The sequence below is a fragment of the Bactrocera oleae genome, chromosome 6 (assembly GCF_042242935.1).
Source record: "Bactrocera oleae isolate idBacOlea1 chromosome 6, idBacOlea1, whole genome shotgun sequence".
NCBI classification, from domain to species: domain Eukaryota; kingdom Metazoa; phylum Arthropoda; class Insecta; order Diptera; family Tephritidae; genus Bactrocera; species Bactrocera oleae.
In genome coordinates this window covers 38,383,043-38,396,350 of record NC_091540.1, presented here as the reverse complement: position 1 = coordinate 38,396,350, position 13,308 = coordinate 38,383,043, and the positions used below count along the sequence as shown (strand labels likewise).

Sequence of the window (13,308 nt, the reverse complement as noted above, 5' to 3'; positions counted from 1 at the left end):
CCACGAGGCATTTTTAAATTAAAATCTAATATTTATTGAAAATATACTCTCTTGGAGCCACTGATTAATATACATTATATGGATATGTAGTTTAATATGTACAAATAATTCAAGATATAGTAAAAAATTCCTGATCCATAAAATTTTCAAATAATTCAATTACTCAAAATTAATGGATTTAATGAACTCTCGTGTTTAAAAATTTATACGCGTGCCGATGCATCTAGATAAATTGAGGCCAAAATTTTGATCTGCATATTTAAGACTGATGAGTGTATGAATGTATATTTTTCAGTGCAGCCAGGGTAAAGTGCATCGAAACCAATTGGAAGAGAATATGTCAAATATTCGCACACCTACTCACATATACACACGTTATTATCTCCATGTTGGCATATATGAAGGTATGTATGTGTGTGTGCGAAGGTTTATGTGCACACTGATTCAAATAATTTGGCAGGAAATGAGATTGCCTGTCGATGGAATAAATTAAATTGGACTTTCGTCGAATTTGAAAAGCTTTTGGGTCAGGTGCACTTAGAGTGTCATTATATGTGACTGCGGTTTGGTGGGCGGTCGCGTGGCAATGTGCGGTTTGCATTGTTCGATGATGCGCTCAATTGCAAATCATATTTGCGGCAGATTTTGTGTGTGTAAGCCAAACATATGAGATGCGATCACAAGCCCAGTTCAATGACTTCATGAGAATTGAAGCCTATTTAAATCTGCAAATGGAAGAGTATACTTCCCAACAAAAGTCTTCGTATAGCAGCTTAGGGGAAGTGTGTTCCTTCTAATCCTATATGACTGGATACCCAAATGATATTCGTCTTCGTATAGTGGTAAGTAGAATATAATTTACTTGTTATATATTATATATTTTATAGGGACCGTAAATAATGATAGTTGCCACTTTTTAATAAAAAACTCAATCATTTAGAATCTTATGAAGGTTTTTGTTAACTTCGTTGCAGGTCCAAGCATCAAATTTATGAAATGTTCTGCCACGCCCCTTAAAATATGTAATAATGATTGCGTGATTTTGAAAATAAAACTCATAATGATTACGGTCTTTGATTATAATTGATATGACCAAAGAGTGAGTTTTAAAATATATATGACTCCGATATTTTAAGACTCACTCTTTTGTCATATCTATTATAATAAAAGAGCACAAAATTATTTAAGAGTTTTTGCACTCAAATATTATATGTCGAATTTTATGCTCCAAAAGGTGAGTGGAAGCATCACTCGATGAAGATTGTTGCTAAGCGCCAGAAGTGCTGGCAAAATAATTGGGAATCACTTAAGCAGTTAATTTAAAACTCTACCAACAACAACTCATCAAATTGAAGCGAGCGATTACCGAATTGGCGACTAGATATGAGGCAATAATTTTCCATCGTGACAACGCTCGGCTTCATGTTGCAAAACCGGTAAAAACTATTTGTAAAAAATTTCGCCTGAAAACCTGCTTTATAACCTAGCGCCTTTCAAATACCATTTGTTCCGGTTGATGCAGAACGCCCTCACTGGGATACGGTTCACCACAGAACAGGGAATAAAAAAGTGGCGATTGAAACATTCAAATTTTGAAAAAACAACTCACGAATATAGTTATAGCCCCAATATGTGTACACACTTATTTTTGGATCTTAACAGATATAACAGTGAAGCTGTGTACTATTGTTTACATAAATATAAATATTAAATTAGTAATGTTATTTAGTGGAGATGAAATAGAAATTATCAGTTAGTCACGTCCTCTTTGTAATATACTGTTAATGCACAATAATATTCACCAATTATAACATGGAATGATAAAAATGGAGAAAAGTGTAAAATTGCAAACACACTTCTGTCACCGACTGTATGTGCTACTGATTGCTTTCATAATATTTACATTAGTGCTTAGAAGCTCAACAGCAATTGAGGTAATTAATGAGATATTTCCATATGTACACATGCTTGTACGAGTATTAATATTTTCGCACAAATTGGCAAATAGGCAAACAGCATCGATTGCACATGAATATATAATAGTCATAAATAAGAAAAGAGTTCACATTTGGTAAACTTATTATTAAATTAGCTTGTAGTGTGACATTAATTTCAATTTGTACAAGCACTCAAACGACTGATTGGGCAAACATTTTGGTATTTGCATTTGAACTCATCATTAATTTCTTCATGTCAAATTATACTGAAATATGATTATGCCAACTAATGAATTGTGTGCAAATGCAAGTATTAAATAGTTTTTGTGTAAGAGTTTGGTTGCATAAATTATATTATTTCGCGTTGGTTGGCAGCACAAAACAGCCAAAATTTGCAATTACTCGTTTCTGTCTCATTTTAGGTAACTGTGTTGATTACACACGAAAATTCCAAACTTTTAATATATATGCAAATGCAGAGTAAAATAAAATGAAAACAGTTACTGTTACATAAATGCATAGTTAGGTTTTCATTTAACCTATTTCAGTTGTATGGTTATAATTTTGCCACAAAAAACAAAATGTCATGCAAAATGAAGAAAAAATTACAATTAAATAATAGACACAGAGCTATACACATATAATGTTTGTTGAGGTATGTAAATGTCACATTTTTAATATATTGTAATATAATAATCTCTGCTTTTATCTCCTGTTAGAGTGGCGAAAGTTTTAGAAGCCAGCTAGTTTATTATCAGCTAAGTATGGAATGCTTGTCAGCAAAAATGTCAGCTGAGTTAGAGGAACAATATTAAGAACAATTTTCCGTCCCTCTGTCCGTATATACGCGAAATTTTCCCTCAGTTTTTGAGTTATCGATGCATTTGAGTTATAAGATGCTGCTCATTTGTCGAAACCGCTGATATCGGATCACAATAGCATATATAATATGTAGCTGCCATACAAACTGAACGATTGAAATCAAGTGCTTGTATGAAAAGGCTTTTTATTTGAAGAGATATCTTAACGAAATTAGGTATGGATCACTGCCTAAGGCAATAATGCAATATTCGAATAAAATGTTTAGATGAGATCGCTATAGCATATAGCTGCCATACAAACTGAATGATCAAAATCAAGTTTTTGTAAGACATCTTTTGTATTGGTAAGAGTATAAAGGCTATTCGGAGCAAACGAAATTGATGTTTTTCTTGTTTTAATTAATTTTTAATATTTTAATTATTTTATTTTATGCTGTAATAAAAATTGATAGCTGAAAATTGAAGAGTATTTCAAAATCTTAAAGTTTGGTGATTATTATAAAATTTTTATCACAAACCAGAGAAATAAAGATTATATAAAATTTTGAGAAGTAAATATACTTATATTTCTCGATTTTTTGCTTTTATAATTAATTTATTTGAGTAAACATTTAAATTACAATACTTAGTGAGGTTACCCGTAAACTAATCATTTTTCCTCTGCTATTTATTTTAGCATTTGACTCGCATTTCTTTGGTCGATAATTGGTTGCAAAACGAAATCAAAAATAAAAATTTCATAAACCAACTTTTTAGGAGGCCCCATATGCAACGTTTGAGACCATAGCAAATACTTGCACACTTTTTTTGACTTTGCAAATATGCCAAGTAGTAATTTCACTGAATATTTAATCACAATCGAACAAGCAATTTTCTTTCACCATTTGTAATTTGGTTTCGAACAACTTCTGGTCATATAAATAAACTAATCGAATAATTAGGGTGAGCAATGAATGCGCTTAGTAAAAGCAAATTCCATTCATTCCCTAACAACAAAAAAAGTTTTATTCGCATACACAGTGATAGTCTATACATGTATGCATGTGTATATTATATACATATACTCGTATATAAAGAAATTTGGAAGAAATGGTGTAAGCAACGAAAATATAGTACAACAAACAGACTGGAGGAGTTTGCACACTATTGCTGGAAGACATGCGGGCACACCGACCCATATACACATTTCTGTGTGAGCACAACGACTTGTTGGTGAGTCCGTTAGCAGCAGATGCAAGCGCAGGCAGCAAGCAAGGTGCGCAACAACGAGTCAACGAAGCATTAAATGCAAATTGGGAAAACACAAAAACAACATTGAATAAGGTATCGTTACGACTATTACAAGCGCTTCTTTCAGCACTTACTTGAATTACAACAAAAGTGCAATAACAAAGAGCTTGCTATTGCTCTGCAATTGGAACTAACCTATTTCCCCATATTGGTGGCATGTGGCAGGTGCTTTTCTACTGCCACTGAATAGCAGCAGTGCGCAGTGTTGGGGCTTTGTTGCTTCAAAACACGAACGCACATGTAATACGAGCATCGCAATAACAAGGCGAAACGAAAACAACAACAACGGCATGATTAGAAAACATTGCCTACCCCAAAAAAATGTAGTTGAGTCTACGGAAATCGGCCCGAACTTGTGCGGCACTTGTATAAGTATGCATGTCAGTGTCAGTGCTATCCTATATGGCCACGGTTAGACGTTCCTAGCACAAAAACCCAAATTCAAGCGCATTCGCCACGGACAGATCCACCCGCAACGTAACGCAAAGCCGCTGTTGCCGCCTTGGTTTTGTGACACCACTGCAGCCGGCATAGCTTGCGAATGCTATCGGTTGCACCGCATGTTTTATGAGTGTTTACGACAGTTTGCAAATTCAAGTTGCATTTGGAATTGCCATTTGGTGGCATTGTGGTGCGACAGCAAGGATTCGAAGTGATTGTGGCACAATGCAATCGCAAATAACTGGCGAGGAAAACTACAAGGATATATGGCTGCACATACATAAATACACGGTCCACTATGTATCGCAGTACGCCGTTGAGGCTGCCATGTTGACGCTAGAGCTGTGCTTGTTGCCTTCAGAAGCTGGTTGCATGGCTGCTCATAAGTGCTTTTTTAGTACTTGGTGCAGTCATTTGGTTGTCGTAATGAAGTGACTTAGTCGCTGGATTTACTGATGATTTGTGGTAATGATAAAACGATGCTTTGTTCTTATGCATTACTTGTTTTATGGGTGAACATTTAAGAGCTCCCACTGGTACATGCTTCGAGGCGTGAATAATCGAAAGCGTTGTGAATATATGATTCTGTCATTAATTGGCTTTTAATTTTGAGAATGAAATGAATTTGGAATGGATATGAGTGATTAAGCAGATTAGCTCTAAAATATACACTGCTCTTTTAAAAAATAAACTTTGAAAATTGAATTACAATAAAATTTATTGAAAAATTTAGTATATAATAACCTTTAGTTGAAGTGAAATACTTTACTTAACAGAAAGTTTACCGAAAGACTAAAAGAGCGTATAATAGGTGTGTTCAAGGGAAAAGGTAAATTTTGATTTTTTTTTAAGTACTAATTTCTTCGATTCTGACTTGATCTCATCAATTGTGGCAAAACACTGTCCTTTATTTGGTTTCTTCAGTTTGGAAATAGGAAAAAGTCGCAGGTTTGGCCAAAAAAAATTTTTTCACTGTCTCAATGTTTTCTTCGCTTGTTGACGTAGTCGCACCTCCAGGATCGTCATCAACATCTTCTCGGTCATCTGTAAAGCGCTTGTACCACTTATAAACACCTTTTTGTGACAAAGTGGACTCACCGAATGCCACAGTCATCATTTCAATTGCCTTGGAGAACTTTATTCCATTTTTAACACAAAATTTTATACATATTATTTGACCCATTTATTTTAAAATGTCAAAAATCGAAGAGCACACAAAATCTTGACTAATTTTTTCTGTTGTCAAAAACAAACTACTAATCAAAATTGGCTCCCTTCCATGATAAACATATGTGTCCAATTATAACAAAAACAATATATTAATCATCGAATGTACACAGCCCGCGAAAAATTTACCTTTTCCTTTGAACACACCTCGTACTTATACATAAGACTGACGATACATAATGAATTCTTAATTGAGGCAAATAACTTTGCATTCTCTCAAAAGGGTGTGTAGGTAAGACATAAAACTAATCGATAGAGATTTAGTGATATATATTAAATTATCAGGATGACGAACAAATTATTTTCCGTATGCCTGACCTAAATAGGGTGGCCAAAAAGTTTTAACAGATGGAACTGAAGGCATTACTAGATGAAGATTGTTGCCAAACTCGCAGGGTCTCTAAAAGTCACCTAAGCTGCCATTTGTAAAAGTTTAACAGCAGCTGTATCATATGACTTCAAGCCATGCGACGTTGAAAAAAATGTTGTATATCAGAAATGTTGCCTGAACACAAAAAGAGGTCGTTTTTGCATCGAATTGTGATGGATGATGAAAAATAGATCCATTCCGATAACCCCAAACGCAAAAAATCCTATGTGAAATCTGACCAACTAGCCAAACCAACGGCAAAGCCGAATATCCATGGCGCTAAGGTATTGCTTTGGGGGAACGGGAGGAGTTTCTTTATTATGAGCTTCTAAAACTGGGTCAAACCATTAATAAAGAATGTTACCAACAACAACTCATCTAACGCCCAAAATTTGCGACTAGACACGAGGCAATAATTATCCGTAATGACAACGCTCAGCCTCATATCTGAAAATAATGGCTGGGAAGTTGCCAAATCAAAATTTGGCCGCTATTTAGTCTTGACGCAATTTATTTGGAATGGAATCCATGTTGTAGCGCTGAGCACTATAGCTATTGTATATTTTTTTCCTAAATAAACATTTAAATTTGGAAAAAAAACCGCACGAATAATGAGAAAGACGAAACGAATTGATACCCATGTGTCTGTCCTCACTCATATGATATACTTACATGTGAATTTAAAAATTTGGATTATGGGTGCGGCCCACTGTTAAGTTAAATTTCATATATTACAAATGACATTTGGTTTAAATATGCTCATTATATCCCCTTGGCACAATTCGAAGCATGATGTCAACACAAATACCAAATCCATTGTGTATGGCATATATAAGAGTGTGGTATATCCATAAAATCCTTTAACGTGATGTGGTTCACTATAAAAACTAATGAAATCAGTTCTTTCGTTTACTGATTCGTGATTTTGTTTCACTTTAAAATACAAATTGGCAAACACCTATCTTTTATTTCTTAAAAATAAAATCGGCTGCACGCTATTCTACTTTATTTGATTTAATACTGCATGTGGCAAAAGTGATTAATTGTAAGATTTTGCTTGTAGGAACTAAAGTTTAGACACTTTTCCAATTTAGTGCATCAGCTAATTCCTTGATAAATATGTAGAAAATGTTTGGTGATTGACTCAACTAAAAGCCGCCTGCCTAATATATCAAATTTTTTCAACAAAATTCGTTAATCGCTATTATTTACAATCATATCGCCAAAGAAATAATATCAATGCTGTAATAAATAGTTTGCCTCACACCGGACGCTGCGCTGCAAATATTAAATTTTTAAGTGTTTGTAACTTAAGCATCCACATATGTATGTATTCATAGATATATGAAGAAAAGCACACACTCTGTTTGGTATTTATACAGTTGTCTACTGCTCTTGAATATCTGCCAGCAGCCAAATTATATAACATATGTATGTACGCGTGCAGTGTAATTATAGAGCAGCTTTTTCGCGAGTAAGTTGAGTAAATGTTTTACTTTTTAATTAAATTACTTTGCTTGCGAAAACTTTTCTCAGACTTCTTAGTATTTACTTAAGCATTTCGTTACAATTCCCCAACAAGTTCTGTCAACTGTTGGCAGAAATGATCTTTTTTCGTACACAACTCTGTTTTCTCTCTTTTACTCGGCAAAAGTTTTGCTACATTTTGCGTACACTTACAGCATTGAAAGGTTGAAAATTCGTATTCATCGTTGTCGTTTCATTTAACGGTGACAATGATTATGTCGATTTAAATCCGAAATGAGTTTATACCGCTCAGAGCAAACAAGGGAACTAAGTAGCTGTCACTAGCATTTTTCATCTATTCGTCTGCTTGTGTCGTTAGTTTTCGTATTTGTACAGATTTTTGTGTATTTTACAAAACTTTTTTATTATTTCCGTTTTTAAGAAAACATAGACAGTCAGTTTTACGCTCGAAATCTCAAACTGACTGGGCAAACGAAGTTCTGGATTTTTTATGTATATAATTGAAAAGTTTTATACAATGGTATTCGTGTATTAATTGCACGAAATATTTTGAACTCCAAAAAAATTATATACAATGTTTATTTATATTCGCATATACATATACACTATAATAATACTACTTTCGTGTATTTTTACTCTGTAGGGCTACTCACCATCGGGCAACTCGTAAAGTTTTCTCGGCAACGGCGCAAAGTAGGGATGTTGCAGCGCTTCTTCGGCTCCTATTCTTTGTTCTGGATTTAATTGCAGGAAGGCATTCGCTATCGTCTCACCATCAACGATATCATATAGTCTAGGAAAATTGTGACCTAGTTTACGGGGTCGATAAAAACCTGCATGGGAATAAAAATTATAATGTGTGCAAATATTCAATTATCAAAAAAATTATATGTATTTAACATAGAAAGGTGAAATCATTTCTTTTTTATTATGATGATCGTTTTTAACAAGAATGAATGGAATAACATCAACTAGATTGTCACCTAAAACGCACAAAATATCAAGAATTACATTATTATATATGCGGCTTGATAAAAGAGAGTGAGCTTTTTCAACGATGGATCGAAATTAAAATTTTCTTGAGACATCTTCATCAACTCTGGTTTCAGTTTTCCAGTCCACTGTAGCTTCTTTCAAGCGGAGTTAACTGCCGTCAAGGTAGCAGTAGATGTACTGCTACGAAGTGTAGCATCCTTTCGAGAGATGGCTCTGAGAGGCCGAGCGGCTATACTGGCTTTGGACTCGCTGATTCGGTGCTCAAAACTAGGAGTGCATGACCTCATTAGCATTAAGCTTTTACCGAATTAGACTTGTTTGGGAAGCCCAGCCACAGCGGAATTGCCGAAAACTGCAAAGCTGATGAACTTGCTAGGAACCCTTACCTCAATTTCATCTGATTAAAGGCAAGTCGGTATTGTGTTGTCCTCTTGCATTCTAGAGCTGGAGCTATGGAGCTCCTGGGAGTTCGGCAAGCTCCGGGCAACAACAAGAACTTGTGTGCCTGTAAGATGCTTCTGTCCCAGAGTGAGGTGTATGAGTTCGTCTGAACTACTTGCTCTTAGCAAAGCTAATATCCTCGCAATTGTAGGATTTCTGATTTGCTTTGTCGGACGCTCTTTGCCAAAGTGTAGAAAAAAGCGAGGTGGAATCATCTTGCCACTTTCTCCTCTATTGCCCGGCTTTTGCCAGATTGAAATATTTTGGAAAACACACCTTCGACGCAACTAGTGAATTGGCTGGGATTGATATTAACGGCCTTAACAAATTTATTTATTTACAAACTCCAATTTTAGGAGTTTATCCGTAACACAAAGTATTGTACCAACTGAGATACATTGATTAAGGTCAACTCTACGACCAAACCTAACCTGGTAAAAGAGAGTAACAGGTCTGGTAGTACGCAATATACTAAAATAATTTTTATGAAGCTATCGAACTGAAAAATTCCACCACTATTATTAATTTATTATTAATAGTCCAACCGAAACCAATGTCGAATCAGATTTTTTTTGTTTTCAATTATAAAAGTATATTACGTACTGAATTAAAGCCGGATCGTAAGAGTTTCCAAGTGAATACCGAACTACGCCACTAATTCGGAATAAATTAATTCCACGACTACAATGAGATGGGATCATACTCCATTACCACTTTGTGATGAGAGGAGAGCTCTGAAGTTGACTCTTATATATCGGCAAAGCGCTATGAACGCATTAATGGTCGGCCATAGAAGGTTAAAATCCTCTATTAACAGGTATATTTAAAGATTAAAAGTCCCAATTATTAATTAATTATTATTAACTATCGGAAAACTGAAAACTATTGTGAAACTTGTATTGATAAAAACTGTATGTTTTATGTTTCTTTATTAATTACCTATATATGTATAATACCTAACAAGTATATAAGTATACTAAATATTTTATATAAATACAAGAACCTACATGCCGCATCTCTATTAGAATATAAAACAATAATGCACAACTTTGTTGCTCAACAACTTTTCACAATGTGATATGTATATATTTTAATTTTTTTAGTCATTAACTTACCTAACTTATGGGGTTTATAACCAGGAAAATGTGTCACACCCTGCCACGTCTCCTCAGTGGGTGTGCCAAGTAATTTAAATATTTTATCCAGTTGATCATATGTATCACGTATGCCGGGGAACGTTGGCATGCCTGTGACCATTTCCACGAATATACAACCGACACCCCACATGTCCAGCGATGTCGAGTATTCAGTGCTACCGAGCAGAACATCTGTAAGGAGAGAGAAGAATGGAAATATAAATATATTTATTTAAAAATGTATATAAATTGTATGAACCAAAGTAAAGTTGTGATGACTTGCATTTGAGTGAGGCGCTCAACGACAGAGTCAAAATTAAAACTTTCTAAGCCACACAATTCAAGATTAAAAATTAACAGACACAAAAAAAAAACAAAAATCAAAAATGCACACAAGCGAATAACCTGGTGTGCTTCATATGCTGCACATCTCTCTTGAAATGAAAAGCTCGACCAGTTGACAACTGGAATAGCCGTGCGCTGTGCGAATACATGATACGAGTATTAAACTATCAAAAGTTAAGCAAGCATGCACTTTGGACTCAATTTAAAGCCCAGCATTACAATAGCCATGACTGACCTGACCTGACAATACGTGCTCTCATGTACAAGCAAGTATACATGTATATATAGGGTGATCCATTTCGAAGTTTCCTACTTCCTTAAAGAAAAAAACACAGAAAATTCAAATTCAAAAGGGAATGTTATTATCATTCGAAAGAACATTCTTTGGCATTTATTTTTTGAATATCAGCTTTTTCAAATGTTGGCCGCGGCTACGTCTCAAATGGTCCATCCGTTGATTCTAATTTTCGATGACTCGTTCGATCATTTCGACTCGTAACTGGCTAATGACACACGTGATGTTTCGCTCCAAGGCCTGAATCAAAGCGGAATTGTCCGCATAGAAATATCCCTACAGGAAAAGTCTAACGGTGTGATATCACACGACCTTGGTGGCCACTTGACCATCCCAAAATTCTCTCAATTAATTCATTGACTGTTGCGATGTGTGGAAAGTGGCGCCGTCTTGTTAAAACCAAATTTCGCCGAGATCACGAGCTTCAATTTCAGGCATCAAATAAACGGTTATCATGACGAGATAACGGTCGTCATTGATGGTTACGTTCTCACCGGCATGTTGACCATAAGTTGAGCGAAGTGCTCGAAACACATATGAACGTGAATTTCCGTTATAAAGTTGAATAATTTGTAAGCGTTATTCAAGCGTACAATACTGAACAAAAATAACATAACAGTTTGACACGACTCATGCGTGATCTGAACATATGTATATTTGAACATATGTATATTTTCACATTTTATGTGAGTATAACGCTGCGTATGAGTAACCGACAGATTTTAATAATAGCCAGAATGAGAAATATATACATAAATAATACATACATACATATATATGGTATACATATATCGGGTTAATAACTTTAAATCTTTGTTTAATACATGCTGGATATCATTTTTAAAAATGTGAAGTAGTTTGTTTATCTATTCTGTACATGACTGTAGAAATTTTTGAACATAGAACGACTTTTTTCCAAAAGCGTTTTTTCCTTTGTTGTGTACTAAATCGTTTTAGTGTCCTTAAATCGGATTCTGCTTATTACCATTATTGCTAAGGTACAAAAATTTCGTGAATAATTAAAAACAAAAAAATTTCAAACAGTAATTCAAAACCTATCCACATACCTAAATCTCAGCAAGAAAACAACGCAGCGGAACAATAAAGTGATTTTGTTCAGTAAAAAAAATTAACGAGTAATTTTTTTGTTATTTTGCGCTTTTTGCGAACAAAATAAGAAGCTGGATTTAAAAGTCAAGGAAACTACATATTTCCGGTTAAACTACCAAAGAGGAAGTAGACAGCTACTCCTACGAAGAACTGACCAACCGCACGTAACTGAAAAGTGTGCACACACACATTTAGAACCATCTGCATTTGGCTCCAACGTACGCCATGGGCTACATTTAGTTTGTATACTTGTATGAATGTATATATCACAAAAAAGTATAGGAAATATTCGTAAAGTAAATTAAGGCAGACAGGATATTGATTTGAACACAGTGAAACCGATTGATGGTTACACTGAAGACCTTACATAACTTCAGATAGACGGTCAATAACAACTTTTTGACCTGTTAGACACAGCAAAACATGCAAATATGAACCGATACCAAGTAAAGCACAAAAAGTGCAGAGCAACACAAAGCGTTCGCATTGCGGCTGCTTCAAAGTGTACAGGCAACCAAGTGATTTCGTAGCCAAAGCAATGAGCAAGTGGGATAGAGAGAAAATGGATAATCAAATAGAAAATTGGAAATTTGAAATTTGCAAACTTCACAATAAACTCAAAATATCGTTTTATTTAGCCGCATAATGAACTCTTGTTGAACTGCTAGACTTCTCATCATCTTTTCATTTAAGCCGTAATGAGCACAAATTGTTCGGAGCCAAAGGCGGTTATATTCTACTCTTGGCATTGTTTGATTTTACACGTAAAGTTTAGCGTACCTACATATATATGTTATGTAAAGAGCTTTAAAATTCGTAATTTTAAATAAGAGAATACCCCCCCCCCCCCCTATTACACATCTATAATTGACAACAAAATACCAAATTATACTTCACGAGAGAATATCGTCTACTCACCGCAGATGATTGAGTATATTATCGAATACTATCAATTATTAGCTTGAATACTGGGCAGAAGGACAAGGTGTTGGATCGACCAATTTTTGAGTATTATTAGATTACGTTATTGTCCTTCTGCCCAGTCTAAGAGGGCATACTTTCGACTGAGAATCCGCATTCTTGACTCTCAACAGTTTCGTAAAAGGAACTTTGGAAGATTTTTACAAAATAAAAGCATACATTTCATTGTGCTCAGAATTATCGGCTTAGATAACAGTAAAATTTAATTTTTTTGTGGAAAATAGTAATTAGAAATGTAAATATGTTTGCATGAAGTTTAGGCAGCAAAAAACCTATCCTAATTTAATTACAAAAAACGCCCTTTGACAACCACAATGATGCTTACGCAGGAACTAAGCAACGAGTCAAACAACGGTAAAGTAAAAAGTAATAGAAGAGAGGGCTGACGATTTCAGGAAAAAGAAAGAAGTTTTGTCATAGTAACAGTGGC

The 13,308-nt window shown here is 34.8% G+C and overlaps 1 protein-coding gene across 4 annotated transcripts in view; it reads right to left on the bottom strand.

Annotated features, from left to right (window-relative positions):
• Eip63E (cyclin dependent kinase Eip63E) overlaps positions 1–13,308 on the bottom strand; it is a 298,278-nt gene that overhangs the window by 13,383 nt on the left and 271,587 nt on the right. For all 4 annotated transcript variants that reach the window (XM_070112122.1, XM_036364837.2, XM_036364859.2 and 1 more), the window contains 2 exons: positions 10,127–10,339; positions 8,228–8,407 (listed from right to left, as the gene is read on the bottom strand). In XM_070112122.1, coding sequence (XP_069968223.1) covers positions 8,228–8,407; positions 10,127–10,339 — 393 coding nt within the window. The remainder of the gene's footprint in view (positions 1–8,227; positions 8,408–10,126; positions 10,340–13,308) is intronic.